General features: G+C 37.7%; 1 protein-coding gene across 5 annotated transcripts in view; it reads right to left on the bottom strand.

The window, feature by feature from the left end:
• The window catches only part of FNIP1 (folliculin interacting protein 1), a 156,743-nt gene that overhangs the window by 13,521 nt on the left and 123,071 nt on the right, over nucleotides 1-20,151 (bottom strand). For all 5 annotated transcript variants that reach the window (XM_055301423.1, XM_055301424.1, XM_055301425.1 and 2 more), the window contains 4 exons: nucleotides 16,110-16,256; nucleotides 14,761-14,930; nucleotides 10,439-11,864; nucleotides 6,220-6,388 (listed from right to left, as the gene is read on the bottom strand). In XM_055301423.1, the coding sequence (XP_055157398.1) occupies nucleotides 6,220-6,388; nucleotides 10,439-11,864; nucleotides 14,761-14,930; nucleotides 16,110-16,256 (1,912 nt within the window). The remainder of the gene's footprint in view (nucleotides 1-6,219; nucleotides 6,389-10,438; nucleotides 11,865-14,760; nucleotides 14,931-16,109; nucleotides 16,257-20,151) is intronic.

Raw genomic sequence — 20,151 nt, 5'->3', positions numbered from 1 at the left:
TGAAGAAAAGAGAACACTTGTGCACTGCTGGTGGGAATGTAAATTGGTGCAGCCACTATGGAGAACGGTATGGAGGTCCCCAAAAAATTAAAAACAGAACTACTATATCCTCCAGCAATATCACTTCTAGGTATACATATATTCAGTAGATATGAAAACAGGCTATCAAAGAAGTATCTGCACTCCCATGTCCATTGTACCATTATTCACAACAGCCAGAAAGACACACCAAACTTTCCATCAATAAATGAAGAAGATGTGATACACACACACACACACACACACACACACACACACACACACAAATAGTATTCAGCCATGAGAAAGATGGAAATCCTGCCATTTGCAACAATACATATGAACCTTAAAGGCATTATGCTAAGTGAAGTGAGACAGAGAAAAGCAAATACTGTACTATCTTACACACAGATAATCTAAAAAATCCAAACTCACAGAAACAGAGAACAGATTGGTGGGTGAGAGGGGTAGGAGCGATGCAGATGGAAGAAATGGGTGAAGCTGGTCAAAAGGTACAAACTTTCAGCTTTAAGGAAATTCTGGACATGTAATGTACAGCATGGAGACTATACTTAACATTGTATTGTATATCTGAAAGTTGCTAAGGGAATACATCTTAAAAGTTCTCATCACGAGAGGGATGCCTGGGTGGCTCAGTCAGTTAAGCATCAGACTTTTGATTTCAGCTCAGTTGATCATTTCAGGGTCTTGAGATCCAGCCCCATGTTGGGCTTCTCAGTCAGTGGGAGTCTGCTGAAGATTCTCTCTCTTCCTTTCCCCCTGTCCCTCCCCCCCACTCGTGTGCACACTCTGTAATAAATAAATAAATCTTTTAAAAAAAGTTTTCATCACAAGAAAAAAATGTGTAATCATATGAGGTGATGAAAAAAATGTGTAACCATATGAGGTGATGGATGGTAACTAAACTTACCATGTAGTCATTTGCAATATATACATATATTAATCATGTTGTACTCCTTCAACTAATATATTACATATCAGTTATATATCAAAATAAAACTGGGGGAAAAGAGTTGAGCAATAGGAGAAAGGTTAAAACAAAATCTACTGTTAGGTAATAAAAGCAGAATTCAAAACATCAAAGATAATACCATATATAAAAATACACACACAGTGGCTACATATACATACATTTCATATACATGTGTAACATAAAATACATATTTATACATAAAAATATAAATTATAAAAAATTTAAAAAATATATAAATTATAGTGTTCTCTATAGCAGACTATATGGCAAATCTACATAAAAACAAAGTGTGGAAAAAATTATCAAAACCCTATATATACATATGTACACAGGAAAAAAATGTATATCTGTAAAAAATTTGCATATACACACACACACACACACACACAAAAGGTCCCAGTTATATATGTATATGAAGTGTGTATATACACACATACATACCTATATATACATAAAAACATAGAATAAGAATGATGACAAGATTTAAGACGAGAGTACCTAATATGTACAAGACACCACACAATATAACTCTGGTATAACATTAATATCACTTTCATTACAGCCAAGGACACCAAGGTTAAATATCTTAGGATTTACAGGAAGTGGCTAAGTCTGGGTTTTATCAGATGCCACATACTGCATAATGACTGGAAGAGGTTTTATATTAAGAATGGCTACCAATGAATGGTAGAGTTGGGAAAACTTGTGTTTAGCTTTCTACATATTTCAGTATTTCTATAGTAAATACATATTTAATTTGGTAATAAGAAAAATACCACTTTCTTAGAAACTGAGGAGAAAAAGAAAAGACACTCTACTAATACAGTTCAGAAGAATAAGACTATTTTTTTAAGAAAGTACTGTGCTAATGATCTATTTATTAAAAAGCTCCTACATGGTTTTCCATGTAGGTGCATAAGAAATAGTTCTCATGTTTAATATAATGTGGGACATTATAAGCACACAATAATTAAAACCATTAAATATAAACTTTACAACATGAAAGAGAAAAATGAATGATAAAAATCCAACCTGTTAGAGCTAAGATGAAATTTGATTTCTTTTTTTTTTTTTTTTTAAAGATTTTACCTATTTATTCATGAGAGACACAGAAAGAGAAAGGCAGAGACACAGACAGAGAGAGAAGCATGCTCCATGCAGGGAGCCCGATGTGGGACTCAATTCTGGATCCCGGGATCACACCCTGAGCCAAAGACAGACACTCAACCGCTGAGCCACCCAGATGTCCCAAGTTTGGTATTTTAGTTTTCACTTCTTCAAAATTTTCTGTAAGCGTCTTTGATAATAAAACATTTTATATAATTAAATGAAAATATAAGCGGGAAAGACTAGAACCCCAGCTACTAAAACACAGAGAAGACAGAAAGCTCTTACTTTTTGCCATAGTGGAATGATTTTAAGAGCAAGAGAAGTAGGACCACTAAAATAAAAGTCTTTATAAGCTCTTTAATGCCAATTTTGCTATTTTATTTGTATTGACCTTTGTTCATCTGTTTTAGAGACAGTATGTTTTAGGGACAATGTTTTGAATATATTAAGCACAGAAGCTTAAGAGCATCACTGAGGAAGAGGTAGATCAGTATTGATTTCTAGCTCTGCCATTCCCTATCTAATATAACTTCAAACACCTCTCTGTGCTATATCTGAAATACAGGAATGACAGTAATAAGCACCATAAAATTAAGTGAAGCATTATGTTTAAGCACCTGGCAAATATTAATGCTATAATAAAAACTAAATGATTATTATTATTACTATTCCTCCTACTCCTAAGGTAAAAATTTTCAAAACTGAAATGTTTTGTCTTCAATAGGAGACAGTTACCCCTTCCAATCCCCGGCTTCTAGAGACAACATCAAAGAACACAGTGTGTGCTAATGGGTATAGATGGAGGGAAAAAAGAGACTGAAAGACTGAGGTCAGACATAAAGGAAGACAAGAGAACACAAAGCATTTTAAGAACCCACATCGGATTTCCTAGCCAAATATTTCAACAAATACTGAGAGTACCCTGTCAGGCACTGGGAGGACAGAACTGAAAAATATAGAAAAAGCTGCTGTACTCTGAAGGACAAATACCATTAACTGATATAAATTCTTTCCTGTGAAGCATTACTTATTAGTATCTTCCTCAGGCATTTAGTTTTTATGTGTTTGTACTACATTTATTCATATACTTCCCTTACTTCCTCCATTACCAAGTAAATAACTCCAGATCGGAAGCTATTTCTTTTTCATCTATGTATCTCTTGGACTATTGGAGTATCAGAATACACTATGTCAGTAAGTATTTATCTGATTGGTGTTAAAGGATTGAGCAAAATGGCTTTTGAAAGTAAAGAACTTGAGTTTTGATAAGTTTTCTTTCAAACTTTGTTTTTATTTAGATTTTTCATAATTTCCCTATTATAAAACAAAACACCAGACTTCACAACTTAAGATCAAACACAGGAGCTTTTAACCTTTCTAATAATTAAGAGACTGCTTGCTCACTGAGCCATAATTTCTCACCAATGATTTCCCAGTTGGCTTTCTCCATTCCTTTTTAATGTAACTGTTGTTACAGAGAGAAAAGGGAAGGTTTTGTTGAAAAAAATTATTAGAATGACACATGGAAATGAAGAAAAAACCAGAAAATTCAAGAAAAGCTGGAAACTTCAATACTCTGTGCTCAATAAACCATGGAACAACTACACAGAACAATCGGCATGAACATGGGAACCTAAAGGCTATCAACCAACTCGACCTGACATCTATAGTACATTCTGCCCAACAGCCGACTATTTTTTTCAACTGCACACAGAACATTCTCCAGGACACACCACATGCTAGGCCATAAAATAAGACTCAATAAATTTAAAAGGACTAAAATTATACAAAGTCTGTTCTCTGACCACAATGAAACTAATTCAGAAATCAAGAAAAGGAAATTTAAGAATTCCACTAATATTTGGAGATCAAAAACATAATTGTATATAACCCATGGGTCAAAGAAATGGCAAGGGAAATTAGAAAATATTATAAAGTGAATGAAAATGAAATCAAAAGATTAAAATTTATGAGCTTCAGTGAAAGCAGTGCTTAGAGGACAATTTAGAGCTAAATGCCTAATGTAAAAAGAAAAAATACTTCAAATAAATAAGCCAATCTTCCACCTTAGCAAAAAAGAGCAAACTATATCCCATGGCAAGCAGAAGGAAGAAATAATAAAGACGAGAATAGAAATTAATGAAAGACAGAAAAATAGATAAAATCAGTGAAAACAAAAGTTGTTTCCTTGAAAAGATAAAACTAACACACCTTCAGCTAGGACAGGAATCAGCAAACTTCTTCTATAAAGAGCTATAGAGAAAATATTTTAGGCCTAGGGGCTATAAGGCTTCTGTCTCAATAACTCAATTTGGCTCCTGAACAGTCACAAAGTACATAAATAAGTGGGTAATCATGTTCCAATAAAAATGAATTTACAAAAAGCAGGTATTGATCCCATGGGCCACAGACTACTCATCTTTGATGCCTATGTGCCAAAATTAACTTTAATGAAGTCAAGCCTTGAATTACTTCTTCTTTGGAATATTCCATTTTTAGAAGGGTTGGGGAAAAAAGAAAAAACACAGATTAAAATAATCAGGAATGAAAGAGGGGACATAACCAGTGAACTTATAGCAATTAAAACGATTATAAATGTATACCATGAACCATTTTATTCCAACAAATAAATGAGGTCACTTAAATGAAACTAATTCCTAGAAAGATGAAAATAATCAAAACTGACTCAGGAAGAAATAGAAAATTGGAATAAATCTAGAATAAGAAACTGAATCACCAATTTAAAATACTCTTTTTAAAAGTCCAGGTCCAAATGACTTCACAGGCAAATTGTATCAAACATTTGGAGAAAAAAATAATACTAATCTTCCAGAAACTCTTCCAGAAAATAGAGAATGAATCACATTTCATTCTATGAGGCAAGTATTATTCTACTATTAAAGACACACAAACATATCACAAGAAAACTAAAGACTAATATCCCTTTGAATACAGATTCTAAAATTCATAACAAAATATTAGCAAACCACATCTAGTAATATATAAAAAAAACCCATATACCATGATCAAGTGCAATTTTTTTCCCTAGGAATACAAGAGTCGGTTAACATCTAAAAATCTACCATATCTAATATAATCTAACACATTAACAGATTAAGGAAGAAAAGCCAAATGATCATATCAATAGGTACAGAAAAAAATATTAAGACAAAATGCCACATCCATTCATGATTTAAAAGTGGAGGGAACAAAGAAGGAAACTTTCTCCATTTGATAAAGGACATCTATAAGAACCCCGCAGCTAACAACATACTTAATAATGAGAGTCAATGTTTTCTCCTAATATCAGGAAGAAGACAAGGATGTCCACTATCAGCATTTCTATGCAACACTGTACTGAACATTCTAGCCCATACAACCAGGCAAGAAAGACAAAAGGCATCCACACTAGAAAGGAAGATAGAAGACTATCTATTCATCAATGACATGAACCTGTATGTAGAAAAACTTAAGGAATTTACACAAAAAAACCCTACAAGAACTAATAAAAGCAAGGTTGGGGCACCTAGGTGGCACAGCTAAGCATCTGACTTTCGGTACTGGCTCAGGTCTTGATCTCAGGGTCATGAGACTGAGCCCCAAGTCAGACTCTACACTCAGTACAGAGTCTGCTTAAGACTCTTTTTCCCTCTCCCTCTGCCCCTTCCCTACATGCTCCCTCTCTCTCTCTAAAATAAATAAAAAAGAAAGTTCAGCAAGGTAGAAGAATATAAGATCAATATACAAAAAGCTATTGTACAATATATAAGCAATGAACCATCTGAAAATGCAATAGAGAAAATAATTGCATTCACATTTAAGCACTTGCAATTTTTTTTGATATAAATGATCTAATAATGAACATCTATGAATATGCACAGTAAGTTCTGTATTTCAGATTTCTGATTGCACAGATTCCTGAAACTCTCTACTTGCTTTCATGGTGACAGGTACCACACATGCAGGTGCAAAAGTGACAAGATTCAGAGAACAATGACTGTGTTTGAAGTATAACCAAAAATATAAGGTAACTTGGGAGTTCTATCAGTTAACAAAGTTCATTCTAAATAAATTCAATAGCAGTGAAGGCAACTCACCTGCACAGCATGAGACAAATCTGATACCAGACATTGACGGAGCCTCTCATCACTCCCAATTCCTTGAAGAACAAAGTCAGGCACATAAGAAGAGCAGTAGCCACCCAACAAGGACCTCCCAAAGTTGGCAATGTTGGGCTGAACAGCACTCACTTCAATTAACTTTGACCTAGAAAAAAAGTCCCAAAAGAATGCATACCCAATCAGTAATAAACATATTTTATCAATAAAAAAATTTTTGGACTCTACTAGTCTATATTTCTAGTATCATCATTTTCTGTAAAATATCCTCAGGGTACAATCATCCTTAAGTAAAAACTGGCCTAAGTAACCAATCAAACCATAAAACACTCCATCTTATCCAGAAAAGAGGGTGGATGAACAACTACGTAATATGAGTATAAATCTTTCATTACAGATGTTAAGAATGCGATCTCTGGAGGGGGAGGGGCAAGATGGCGGAAGAGCAGGGTCCCCAAATCGCCTGTCCCCACCAAATTACCTAGATAACCTTCAAACCATCCTGAATATCTACGAATTCGGCCTGAGATGTAAAGAGAGACCAGCTGGAACGCTACAGTGAGAAGAGTCCGCGCTTCTATCCAGGTAGGAAGACGGGGGAAAAAGAAATAAAGGAACAAAAGGCCTCCGAGGGGGAGGGGCCCCGCGAGGAGCCGGGCTGAGGCCGGAGCGAGTGTCCCCAGGACAGGAGAGCCCCGTCCCGTCCCGGAGGAGCAGGAGCTGCACCAACCTTCCCGGGCGGAAAGGGGCCCGCAGGGAGGTGGAGCAGGACCCAGGAGGGCGGGGATGCCCTCGGGTTCCCTGGGACACTCACAGACACCTGCGAGCGCAGGAGAGTGCTCCGAGCTCCCTAAGGGCTGCAGCGCGCACAGCGGGACAGGAGCAGCTCGGAGGGGCTCGGGCGGCGGCTCCGCGGAGGGGGCTGCGGGGCGGGAGCGCGAATCCCACAGCGCAGGCCCCGGGGCACAGGGCGCCGGGACACAGCCCAGGATCCGGCCTCCCCCGGGACAGGCAGAGGCCGGGAGGGCCCAGGACAGCGAGGACGCTCCTGCCCCGAGCTGAGCAGATCAGCGGCCCCGCCCCGGAGCCTCCAGGCCCTGCGGACGGAGAACCGAGAGCCCAAGCCCGTAGTTCCTGCGGAGGCTGAATCCAGGCTTCCAGAGTTGCCATAGCAACTGCGGCTGTTCCTCCTGGGGCCCCACGGGGTAAACAACCCCCGCTGAGCCCGGCAGCAGGCAGGGGCAGAGCAGCTCCCCCAAGTGCTAACACCTGAAAATCAGCACAGCAGGCCCCTCCCCCAGAAGACCAGCTAGAGGGACCAGTGATACTCCCCCGTGTTCCAATACAACTTGTTTTTGGCCACTCTGCACTGAGCAAAATGACTAGAAGGAAAACCTCACCTCAAAAGAAAGAATCAGAAACAGCCCTCTCTCCCACAGAGTTACAAAATCTGGATTACACTTCAATGTCAGAAAGCCAATTCAGAAGCACTATTCTACAGCTACTGGTGGCTCTAGAAAAAAGCATTAAGGACTCACGAGACTTCATGACTGCAGAATTTAGATCCAATCAGGCAGAAATTAAAAATCAATTGAATGAGATGCAATCCAAACTAGAAGTACTAACGACGAGGGTTAACGAGGTGGAAGAACGAGTGAGTGACATAGAAGACAAGTTAATGGCAAAGAGGGAAACTGAGGAAAAGAGAGACAATCAATTAAGGGACCATGAAGACAGATTAAGGCAAATCAATGACAGTCTAAGGAAGAAAAACCTACGTTTAATTGGGGTTCCCGAGGGCGCCGAAAGGGACAGAGGGCCAGAATATGTATTTGAACAAATCATAGCTGAAAACTTTCCCAATCTGGGAAGGGAAACAGGCATTCAGATCCAGGAAATAGAGAGATCCCCCCCTAAAATCAATAAAAACCGTTCAACACCTCGACATTTAATAGTGAAGCTTGCAAATTCCAAAGATAAAGAGAAGATCCTTAAAGCAGCAAGAGTCAAGAAGTCCCTGACTTTCATGGGGAGGAATATTAGGGTAACAGCAGACCTCTCCACAGAGACCTGGCAGGCCAGAAAGGGCTGGCAGGACATATTCAGGGTCCTAAATGAGAAGAACATGCAACCAAGAATACTTTATCCAGCAAGGCTCTCATTCAAAATGGAAGGACAGATAAAGAGCTTCCAAGATAGGCAGGAACTGAAAGAATATGTGACCTCCAAACCAGCTCTGCAAGAAATTTTAAGGGGGACTCTTAAAACTCCCCTTTAAGAAGAAGTTCAGTGGAACAATCCACAAAAACAAGGACTAAATAGATATCATGATGACACTAAACTCATATCTGTCAATAGTAACTCTGAACGTGAACGGGCTTAATGACCCCATCAAAAGGCGCAGGGTTTCAGACTGGATAAAAAAGCAGGACCCATCTATTTGCTGTCTACAAGAGACTCATTTTAGACAGAAGGACACCTACAACCTGAAAATAAAAGGTTGGAGAACCATTTACCATTCAAATGGTTCTCAAAATATACCCTAAAAACTATAGAACACTTCTGAAAGAAATTGAGGAAGACACAAAGAGATGGAAAAATATTCCATGCACATGGATTGGCAGAATTAATATTGTGAAAATGTCAATGTTACCCAGGGCAATTTACACGTATAATGCAATCCCTATCAAAATACCATGGACTTTCTTCAGAGACTTAGAACAAATTATTTTAAGATTTGTGTGGAATCAGAAAAGACCCCAAACAGCCAGGGGAATTTTAAAAAAGAAAACCATATCTGGGGGCATCACAATGCCAGATTTCAGGTTGTACTACAAAGCTGTGATCATCAAGACAGTGTGGTACTGGCACAAAAACAGACACATAGATCAATGGAACAGAACAGAGAACCCAGAAGTGGACCCTGAACTTTATGGTCAACTAATATACGATAAAGGAGGAAAGACGATCCACTGGAAGAAAGACACTCTCTTCAATAAATGGTGCTGGGAAAATTGGACATCCACATGCAGAAGAATGAAACTGGACCACTCTCTTGCACCATACACAAAGATAAACTCAAAATAGATGAAAGATCTAAATGTGAGACAAGATTCCATCAAAATCCCAGAGGAGAACTCAGGCAACACCCTTTTTGAACTTGGCCACAGTAACCGGAGAAGGACAAACAGTGTATGTCCTCATTCATTTGGGGAATATGAATAATAGTGAAAGGGAATATAAGGGAAGGGAGAAGAAATGTGTGAGAAATATCAGAAAGGGAGACAGAACATAAAGACTTCTAACTCTGGGAAATGAACTAGGGGTGGTGGAGGGGGAGGAGGGCGGGGGGTGGGGGTGAATGGGTGACGGGCACTGAGGGGTACACTTGACGGGATGAGCACTGGGTGTTATTCTGTATGTTGGTAAATTGAACACCAATAAAAATTAATTTATAAAAAAAAAAAATAATGCGATCTCTGGGCAGCCCCGGTGGCTAAGCCGTTTAGCGCTGCCTTCAGCCCAAGGCCTGATCCTGAAGACATCGGGCTCCCTGCATGGAGTCTGCTTCTCCCTCTGCCTGTGTCTCTGCCTCTCTCTCTCCCCCTCTCTGTGTCTCTCATGAATAAATAAAATCTTTAAAAAAGAAAAGAATGCTATCCCTTGTGTATGTATTATATTCTTAATACAATCAGAAAATGAAAACCATCATCCAAAACAAAGTAGTTAAATATTAAATACATCACAAACCCAAAGCTTGGAATATAACATTTCTCATATGAATCTTCTACTTGACCTAGAGTATATATATTTCCTGTTTTCCTTTTAGTCTTGGCCAAATTCACTTCTAACAGCCATTTCCCACCTTCTGCGTGATTACCTTTCTCTAGTTGTTGAGCTCAGCACAGGTCCATACCTGGGGGCAAATTCACTCCTAAATGATCTGAGAACTCCTAAGCAGTAAGGAATTTCCTACATACATACTTTTCTTTAATGCCTTCACAGAGCCTTTCTGGGGTGCCTATGGAGCTTAACTTTTAAGTTTTTTATCGTTAAGAGCACACAGTAATAGAAGAGAATCTGTCCAGAACAATAATTTCTTCTTTCTTATTAGTTATCACCAACCTCCAGAGACCATCTAAACAGAAGAATGGTACATGTTTATACAGGGTCTATTAAAGTTAAAACTTCTACTTACCCAGGAAAAGGTATCTCATCCTCTTCTGCCCAATCTTCTTGCTCTCCTCCATAGTAACTGCTTACTTGTCTAGTCATATCATGACCTGTATCTTCACTTTCACTATCCCCAAGGGCACTATCTGAACTTTCATTTCTTGGAATGTCCCATTCACTTCCTACAGCAATTTTTTTCTCTGAACTCTCTTTATCCCCATGGGGGACAAGAATGGAGAGTGTATCTCTTTGGTCCTGCTGAGGAAAGCAGGTTTTACATGAATCCTGGTGAACTTTTTCTACACATTTACAAAATTCACTGTTCTGTTGGCTATTTTTTGTACACAATCCTTTTGAAAATTCTAACATACAGCAGTGTTCCTTCATGTCTGTACTTGTTTTAACTGCAATAATATCATCAATAGTCCTGGTTTCAATTGAATCATCATTAAAATATTCATCAAATAAGCTCATGCTTTCTGGATCTGAATGATTCCAACAGGGAAGTTCACAAGTCTCTCCAGAAATCATGTTTGGTATATCAGACTCTCCGGATTGGTCCTTAACAGTTGTTTGTTTAGTTTCTTGATGCTGCTGATCATTAGCCCCTCCTTCCTTCAGTGGTTTGGTGTGGTGCCTGGTAATCTGATCCACTACAGCCTGACTCCTGAGTTCAGTATCTGAGTCAGGTGACATAGAATCTCCAATCAGGAAGGTTACCTTTGTCTGTGATGCTTCACAAGAAAACGCAGCAGTCACAAGCTTATCTGGAGGTTTTTTTTCCACAACCATTCCTGTGGATCTCAACACTTTGCCTGTGTGATTACCTGAACTCAGCAATTCCTCACTATGCCATGTTTCCTCTGCTGGCTCTAAGCCTGATTTTGACAAGGCACATTTGTCTACTGGAGCAGATCCTGTGCAAACAACTGTCTCTAACTTAGTGTCAAGGCAAGTTCTTAATTTATCTCTGAACTGTTTAACATCAACAGCATTTTCATCTTGGCAGTCAGAGGGAGAAATCATTTGACACTCATCTGAAATTCCTAGCAGCTCCTTAGAGCTGTTTTGAATATCTTCTCTCTCTTGTTGTGAAACATTCTCTATATTTTGCCCAAGGAGTGGACGACTGCAATATTTACAGTTACAGTTAGGAGTCCTTGTTTCTTCTGGGTCTTTAAAAAGCAAACTGCTTTTGTTTCTATGCATTGTGATAAGCACATACTCAGATTCTTCTATTTCACCTTTCTCTAAAGTTGTAGTAATTACTGTGCCTGGCATAACGATGGCTTCATCTTCTCCATTTTCTAAAAGATGGGTTTCTTGAAGTTCAGAACATCTTATAAAATAAGTAAGAAAATAAAGCAGCCTCTGGACCATGTCTTGTCGTTTGCCAACCACCACAGTCCTTGCTAGTCGTACAGGAGAACCAATAGCGCCATACAAGTCCCCTGCAATGGAAAAACAGTTAATGGACACATCCTCTCCTCATGTAGCCAAGCAGGCTATTTCAGTGATCAGATACCTACTCTTATAGCAAGATTGCTAGTTCAGGTTTTACTCTTAGTTCTTTAATAGGTGATAATTCAGGAGGATAAGATGAGGACAATTCAGGAGGATAAGATCAGATAAATGGTGTTAACCAAAGAGAAAAGTGAATAGAGGGACTTTCTAGTTTCCTCTTTAAACAGCTCCTGTGGTTCTGAAATCTCAACTGAAGAAACAATTGTGAAAGTCACATTGACCAAGAACATTCTCTGTGCCAGGCCTCATGCAGAGCACTTCACTGGGGCAGAAAAGTACTATCTAAAGGATTATGCTCAGAAGGATTCTATGCAGAGAAGAGAAAGCATATCTACTGGGGGGCAAGGAGAAAAGGGGGTTATGGTAGAATGGAGCAGAACTGGAGTAGTCACATCACACACCTAACCTTTCTTGATGTGAATCACATCCCTAAAGCTTAACTGTTGTTGCTCTACCCAGGACCCCAAACTAGCTCCCATGTTTTTAAAAGTCCAAGTCCCCTTCTATTTCCTAAAGGATTGCGTACTTATAAAAAACCACAAAGGAAAGGAAGAGTGAGATCTATCCTAAGAGGAAGAGAAAGGGCAACACATTCAGCCACATGATTCATTTTCACTTCTGTATCCACACCAGGTGCAAACAGCCATTACAAAAGAAGGGGGGGGGGGACCTAAGAGTTATCAATGTAATTTCTGTATTTACGCTATAGCTTAAATCAGATGAAGAAATAGGTGCGCCAAAGTACTCTTAAAACAGAGAATACATCATGAATTTAAATCTAATTTTTAGTTAAATTGTCTGTATACATACTTTAAAGCATAACTCCTACACTTTTTAAAGGAACAAACATAAAAAGATCTCAGGTAAAATATATGCTATAAACAGTATTATGACAATTCTTCTCTGATTAATAAAATGGCTCTATTGCTGTCATGTCACTGTTCAAAACTACTGCTAAGGTTCTCATGAATTAACAAATAAACTGAACTGCCTTGTCATGGCAAGTGAGTCTTTCCTGACTGGTTCCACTTTATTTTTCCAGGTTTATCTTCTTATAATTACACTTTTCACCATTATTTGCAAAAAGTCCCACATAAAGCAGACTACTTAAACTGGAACACTGAATCTACTCAGCACTTTTAACACCTAGGCACCTTTCCTCATGCTACATACTTGCCTTCTCCTCTGATTCTCTGTCAGTCCAAGTCTTCCGACTTAAGCATCCTCCCTTGGGCAAAAGTAAGCTTCCCTAACTGAAATTTCATTAATTTTACCATTTCTCTTACAGTTCCTTTTTGAATTATCATTATTGTCCTCATATTTATTACCATCAGTAATAAACTACTTTTTTTTAAGATTTTTATTTATTTGAGAGAGAGAAAGAGAGAGAGCATGCACAGATGCATATGAGCAGGAAGGCAGGGGCAAAGGGAGAGGGAAAAGCAGATTCTGTGCTAAGCAGGGAGCCCAACAAGAGGCTCAATCCCAGAACTCCAAGATCATGACCTGAGCCAAAGGCAGACACTTAACCTACTGAGCCACCCAGTGGCTGGCTGTGTATGTGGGAGCAGTGGAACATGAACAGGCAGAGTGAGGAGAACAGGAAGGAGGGATTATAGAAGGGCATGAAGAAACTTTTGGAACTGATGAGAATGTTTACCACCTTGATTTTGGTGATGGTTTCAGAGGTATTTATGTCTTGACATAAATATTAATACTTACAAAATTGTATACTTTATATATGTGTTTGCTATGTGTCAGTTACTCCTCGATTAAGTAGCAGAAAGTAAAGGAAGGATGGAGAAAGCAGAGAAAGAGAAAGGGAGGGAAGTTACATGAATAAGCTACATGACAACCTGCCTGGCAAGCTCACTCATCAGCACAACCTAAGGGGAGTTTCTATCAAGTCATCAAAATGTTCTCTTTGGACTCCTCCTCCATGACCTAACAGCAATAGAGTAAGAGTAGGAATAATAGCAGTCACATTTACCAGACACTGTTCTAAGCACTTTACAAGTATTTTCTCATTTAACTGTCACAACTTTATGAGGTATGTACTATATATACAATTATCCCTAATTTATAAACAGACTGTGACCCATATGTGGTCTGCCTGACTTACATCCTAAACTTTTAAGCACCATGCTATAATGCCTTCTTAATGATTGTCAACTTATAAACTACCCCTCTCTCCTTGGTTACCCATTTATTTAATGGGGTCTCACACTAGGGAAACATTTTCCAAAATTACTCAACAAACAGAAGTGGCACACAGAAACCTCAATGACTGCTTCTCAGTTAACCAAATTTATTCTAGCTATCATAGGTAACTTTGATTCATTCTTTCTAGGCAAAGTGCATAATATAAAACACCCTGAAGACTGATGTTTTAAGAAAACCAGTCATGATCCTGCTTCTCTTGCTCTAATTCAAGTTCTGTAGCTATAAGAAATTGGTATTAGACTTAAGATGGAGATTTTACAATTCAGCAGACATGAAAAGGACAAGGAAAGAAGAAGTGCTTTAGAATGGAGAAAGGGGCACCTGGATGGCTCACTGGTCTGCCTTTGGCTCAGGATGTGATCCTGGGGTCCTGGAATAGAGTCCTACATCAGGCTCCCAGCGGGGAGCCTGCTTCTCCCTCTGCCTATCTCTCTGCCTTTCTTTCTGTGTCTCTCATTAAAAAATAAATAAATAAATCTTTAAAAAAAATGGAGGAGGCAAAATAAAACATTTTATTTATGTTTTTGCTATAAAATAATCCACATAGTTATAGAAAAGTCTAAGTGCCATGCATAATGTAAGGGTTTTCAGACTACATACCTAGTTGTGCCCAAAGTGGGTTATAAGGATGAGTTTTTGCTAACATGTCAACACTCTGAGAGGAATGCTTTTCTAAAAATATTTTTATAGGTGGCTGTCCATTTGGCATGACCGTTGGAACCCAGGCAAGATGATTGGTCAGAACTGCAGTAATGAGTGCTGGCAGGAATCTGAAAACAAAACACATCCTATCAGATTCTAGTCTGTCTTCAATAAACCTAATGTAAAATGCAGCAACAGAATAGAGCAAAGAGAGTACATACTCTCATGTGGCCAAAGAGCATTAAAAAAAGAAAGGAAAGGAAAGGAGAGGAGAGGAGAGGAGAGGAGAGGAGAGGAGAGGAGAGGAGAGGAGAGGAGAGGAGAGGAGAGGAGAGGAGAGGAGAGGAGAGGAGAGGAAAGGAAAGGAAAAAGGAAAGGAAAGGAAAGGAAAGGAAAGGAAAGGAAAGGAAAGGAAAGGAAAGGAAAGGAAAGGAAAGGAAAGGAAAGGAAAGGAAAGGAAAGGAAAGGAAAGGAAAGGGGGAAGAGGGAAGAGGGAAGAGGGAAGAGGGAAGAGGGAAGAGGGAAGAGGGAAGAGGGAAGAGGGAAGAGGGAAGAGGGAAGGGAAGGAAAGAATATAAGACAGGCATATCAGCTGGATGGAAAATGAAGTTTGCAGTTGGGTGAGAGTTAAAAAGGAATCTTTAAAATAAAAAGTGTTCACACAGAGCTATATCTGATCATAATTATGAAACAAAAATAACATTTTACTTGAAAAACTGGTTTCTCTTCAGTGTTTAATCTGAAAAATTAATGAGTCAACTAATAGGTCTATACATTCCCAAATTACTGAACGGGAAATTGAAGGAAAGTATTTAGCAAGCTTTGTCTACCATCAAAAAGGAGAAAACATCTAAATTACTCATCTAGATTCTAGGAATTTGATAAATGGTTACAAGTAACAGTATGATAAAATATCACATTAAATATGTATCATTGAAGTCCTGGCACTTTTTTTTTTTTTTTTTTTTTTTTACTCATTTTCTATAGAATGAAACTGTGTAAGTAGAAACAATTCAAAAAATGGGAAGGCTGAGTTCTATAAGTTGTCAGGAATTTTAACTTAACACATAAAGACCTTTTGGCTGTTTTTCATTCATTTCATTCATTTTACTATTTTCTGTGGCCTTCTTCCATGCCCTTTCTCTTAAACATCCTTCAGAATTCTGTTTTGGTTATTAATAATATAAAATAATTCCAAAGAAAACAGTTGATTATTTAGCTTTTATAATTGGGTTTGATCACAATCTAGATATCAAGTTATAATAAATAATAATATATCTAAGATATAAAGAGAGAGAAAGCCATACTGATTTTTGGAAGCATTTTCCATTAGAAAAGTGAACTCCTTCATGAAACGATGACAAAGCTGGTTCTTTTCTGGAGTCCCCGACATCATTGTAAGCCAGACAGGCTCTCCAATTCGTGGCATTGTGTAAAGATTACAAATTGTTGTTCTAAAAAGAGGAAAACACATTATTAAATTCATAGTTCCCAGAATTACATACTCTTAAATTTTATGTTACCAGCTTGGGCCTCACAGGTAGATTATTCAAGCTTTCAAAAGGACACACTGAATCAAGTCATTCCTTGTCTGGACACAGGAAATAGTCTGCACATGAACTCAAAATATGTTGCTTCTGGTGCTGGCTCTACTCTCAAAGATTGTGTGCCCTGGGGTAAATTACCTCCCTATTTTATTTTTTATTTTTATTTTTTAAAGATTTTATTTATTCATGAGAGACACACACACACAGAGAGGTAGAGATACAGGCAGAGGAAGCAGGCTCCATGCAGGGAGCCCGTTGTGGGACTTGATCCAGGGTCTCCAGGATCAGACCCTGGGCTGAAGGCGGTGCTAAACCGCTGAGCAACCCGGGCTGCCCACTTCCCTATTTTAAGCATCAGCTTCCTCCACCTGTAAAATGAAAGCATAGGACTGGATAATTTCTAAAGCCTTTCCTGCTCTACATTTCTAAGGTATGACATACTTAAGTATAATGCAAATTATCAACAACCTAGAAAAGAAAAATATTCTGAATTAGATAATAGCTTATCCATATACTCACTCAAAACAATAGTTTATCAGCATCATTTTGTTGACTATGTTGAGACTCTTTAGTAAAGTTCTAAAGGATGATGAGTATACTAAATCTGCATACTGTATTTTATGACTTTCAACCTCCTGAAATTTTTCTTTGAATCAACACAAGAGAGCATTATTGCACAATTATGATGATGATTTCCTGGCTGTCTCTTGCATTTACTTAGACAATAGCTAGTCCCATGACTTGCATTCTCTCCTTAAGGCTTCAAGGATATCTTTAAGATATCAATCATTTTCCTTCTAATTAATATCTATTCAGCCAAGTGCCATACACTCACTAGATTAAGCAACTCCTACAAAGTTGAGGCTTAAGAAACTAGCTGATCTCTTGGAAGATACAGAATGGTGCTGTTCTTTCTACTCTCTAGAACAGTGCTATATGACAAAACTTCTGGCAAAGATGGGAATACTCTCTATCTACACTATCCAAGATGGCATCCCCTAGCCATCTATGAACATGAAATGTGGTCCGTTTGATGAATTCAATTTTAAATTTTATTTATTTTTATTTAAATTAAGTACTCACATGTGGCCAATGGCTACTATATTAGAAAGTATAGCTCTAGAAGTTCTCTGAGATCTCTGCAAGCTCTAATACCTACTTCAGCATAATTCTCTAACACCTAGAATCCAAAAAAGGAAAAGAATTCTTTTGCCTGTACATGTTTTATTGAACCTTGACCCAGTATGAACACAATATAAAGGAGAAAAGTGACAAACACAGATGACATTAAAAAGTTCTTGGTAGGACATAATATCACAGTTGAGAACTTTAAAATAAAATGGAATTTTTATTTAAATTTATTTAAAATAAATGGAAAGACGTAAAGGAATTTACAGAGGAAGGTGTGATCTGAATATCAACTAGGAATACGTGAAAATGCTAAAGCTAAAGCCTATTAAACATGTCCAGATAAGATGGAAAAGCAAGAACCAGTGTTATACCTTTCAGTTCTGATGTTTCAAATGAACATCAGTGAAGGATTTGAAAACAAATTACTATAACAAATAAAAATGGAGAATAATCTTACTTAAAATTTAAATTATAGACTTAATAAAATTCTGCAACCCAAAGCATAGAGAGGAATGTTAAGTGAAGTGCTAAGGTAGATAAACATATGGGTTTATAGTGTTCAAGGTAGGGGACATACCTAAATACATACATACATACATACATACATACATACATACATACATAAAAAAATACATACATAAAGGAGGCAATCTGAAGAAGAGGCCCAGGACTCACAAGGGTCTGGAAAAGTTGAGGGCAGTAGTTAAACAGGACTATAAACTGGGAGACTAATTCAAGATCTGTAAATGGTTGGTGACCCTCTTCTATACCCTATTTTCCCAAAGAATGACTATAGACAGAAAAGCAGATGTAGTAACTGACTAGTCCAAAGAAGTAACATTGCCCAAACCCTTTCTGGTATTTGAATCTTTCACAATACATAAACATATACAATAAATGTTGTGGCTTTAAAATGTTATGGGAAGAAGGGACAGCAATGAGGAGGAAAAAAAATGTCTTAAATATGACCTTTCAAGAAGTGATCATGAAAACAGATTAAGAAACATTGTCCTTCACTTTAGGAAAGCGAAGTTCTAAGTGAGTTTTAAGCACTAAGTGAAGTTCTCCAGTTTGTGCCTAATTATGCACGGAACTCCCAACCTGTATTTTAGTGCTTTGCCCTCAACTATGGATAGGCAACCCATAATACTGATATAGAGGAAAAGCCTTCAAGGACAGAGGCACACAAAGAGAAAAACAGAAACACACAAATATACAAAATGACTCCAGAGAAAATAGTAAACAATACATTCAGGAAAAGGGAAACATGAAAGAGACAAAAGATCAGTCAAGAAATGCCAGTTACTAACAAAAAGAATTCAAGAGAGAGAAGACAGAGAAAAACAGAGAATCAGAGAAAGCAGAAAATTTACCAGAACTGAAAGACAAGCTAGTGCTAGAGCTATACTAAAGTTCAAGGACCAATGGGCAGGTATAAACTCACGGCAGGAGATAAATTTGCTCCAAAATTGATAAATCAAGAAATAGCTGCATTAAGTATACTGCTTAATAATGTGTAGATACATAACAAAAGAAATAGGTAAGAGTTAAAACAATATTCTTGGGAAATAAGAACAGGGACAAGAGTGATAGGATGGAGTTCATTTCTTTTTCGTTATTAGATTTCTTGGCACGTTTTGTTTCTTAACCATGTATTTAAATGTACTTTTCGGATTAAAAGAAACACCATATACATGAATGAATGAGCTGATCAATTAGTTTTTCATGAATTTCTTAAGTATATTTGTGACTACTACAAGTTCATGTGTCATGGGTCAGAGACAATTCACTATCATTAGTATAATGGTCCACTGAAGACATTAGCTTTAGAGTTTTGGTGTCTAAGGCTATGTATATGACCTCAGAGTGTATCAAATGCAAAGAAGGTAAAGAAATTAATTATACAATAATGCTTCTCATCATATACAATTTTACGTTGTCATTAGCAATATAGAACTAACAGGGCTCTCTTCTCCCCTAATGATTATTCCCTAATTCATGGTAAGTATGAATTTTTAGTCATCTGACCCTTTATTGTTCCTGACTGACCCTAAAGAATGAAAGATTCCTTTAGTTGGAAGAGAACAGTGGACCTGATTTAGTTTTCTTTGATATGCATGAAGTTAGAGTCCAAAAACCTCATCTTTGCCAGATGGCTCCTAATTAAACATGCTTCCTGTTGCTCTAGGTTTCATGGTTTCTGCATGCATGTGAATCATTTCCTTCCTCCTCTCAACTACCCCAAACTCATTTATTCATCTGGTCTCAGATAATCACATACTTTAAAAATGATCCAATTGCTAATTTTTAATAATAATTTAAAAATTAAGTATGACAGATTCTCATTATTTACAGTAAGGTTCTACAAAGCTGATGCAAACAAAGAATTAGCAAACACTGAATCACTGTTCCTAGGGTTCCTAGGGTTCCTAACCTATGGTTAGGTTCCTGTGAGTCTCTCATCAACATTTTTGTCAACCTTTCAATACATAACCTTGTTTTATATGAGTTTCTGTTTAAAGACACCTTATTTACTACACTACTGATTCATTAACACTGACTTCATAGCCAATAGCACTATGACTCGTGCCTGCATGAACCTTACATGTATTTTCTCTGAGGGCACATTATGGCTTGCTTGTACTTAGGAATATTATAGCATTTCAGCAGT

The sequence above is a fragment of the Nyctereutes procyonoides genome, unplaced genomic scaffold (assembly GCF_905146905.1).
Source record: "Nyctereutes procyonoides isolate TBG_1078 unplaced genomic scaffold, NYPRO_anot_genome, whole genome shotgun sequence".
NCBI classification, from domain to species: domain Eukaryota; kingdom Metazoa; phylum Chordata; class Mammalia; order Carnivora; family Canidae; genus Nyctereutes; species Nyctereutes procyonoides.
The sequence above is the reverse complement of the archived record's forward strand: the minus strand, read 5'-3'. Positions and strand labels throughout refer to the sequence as shown.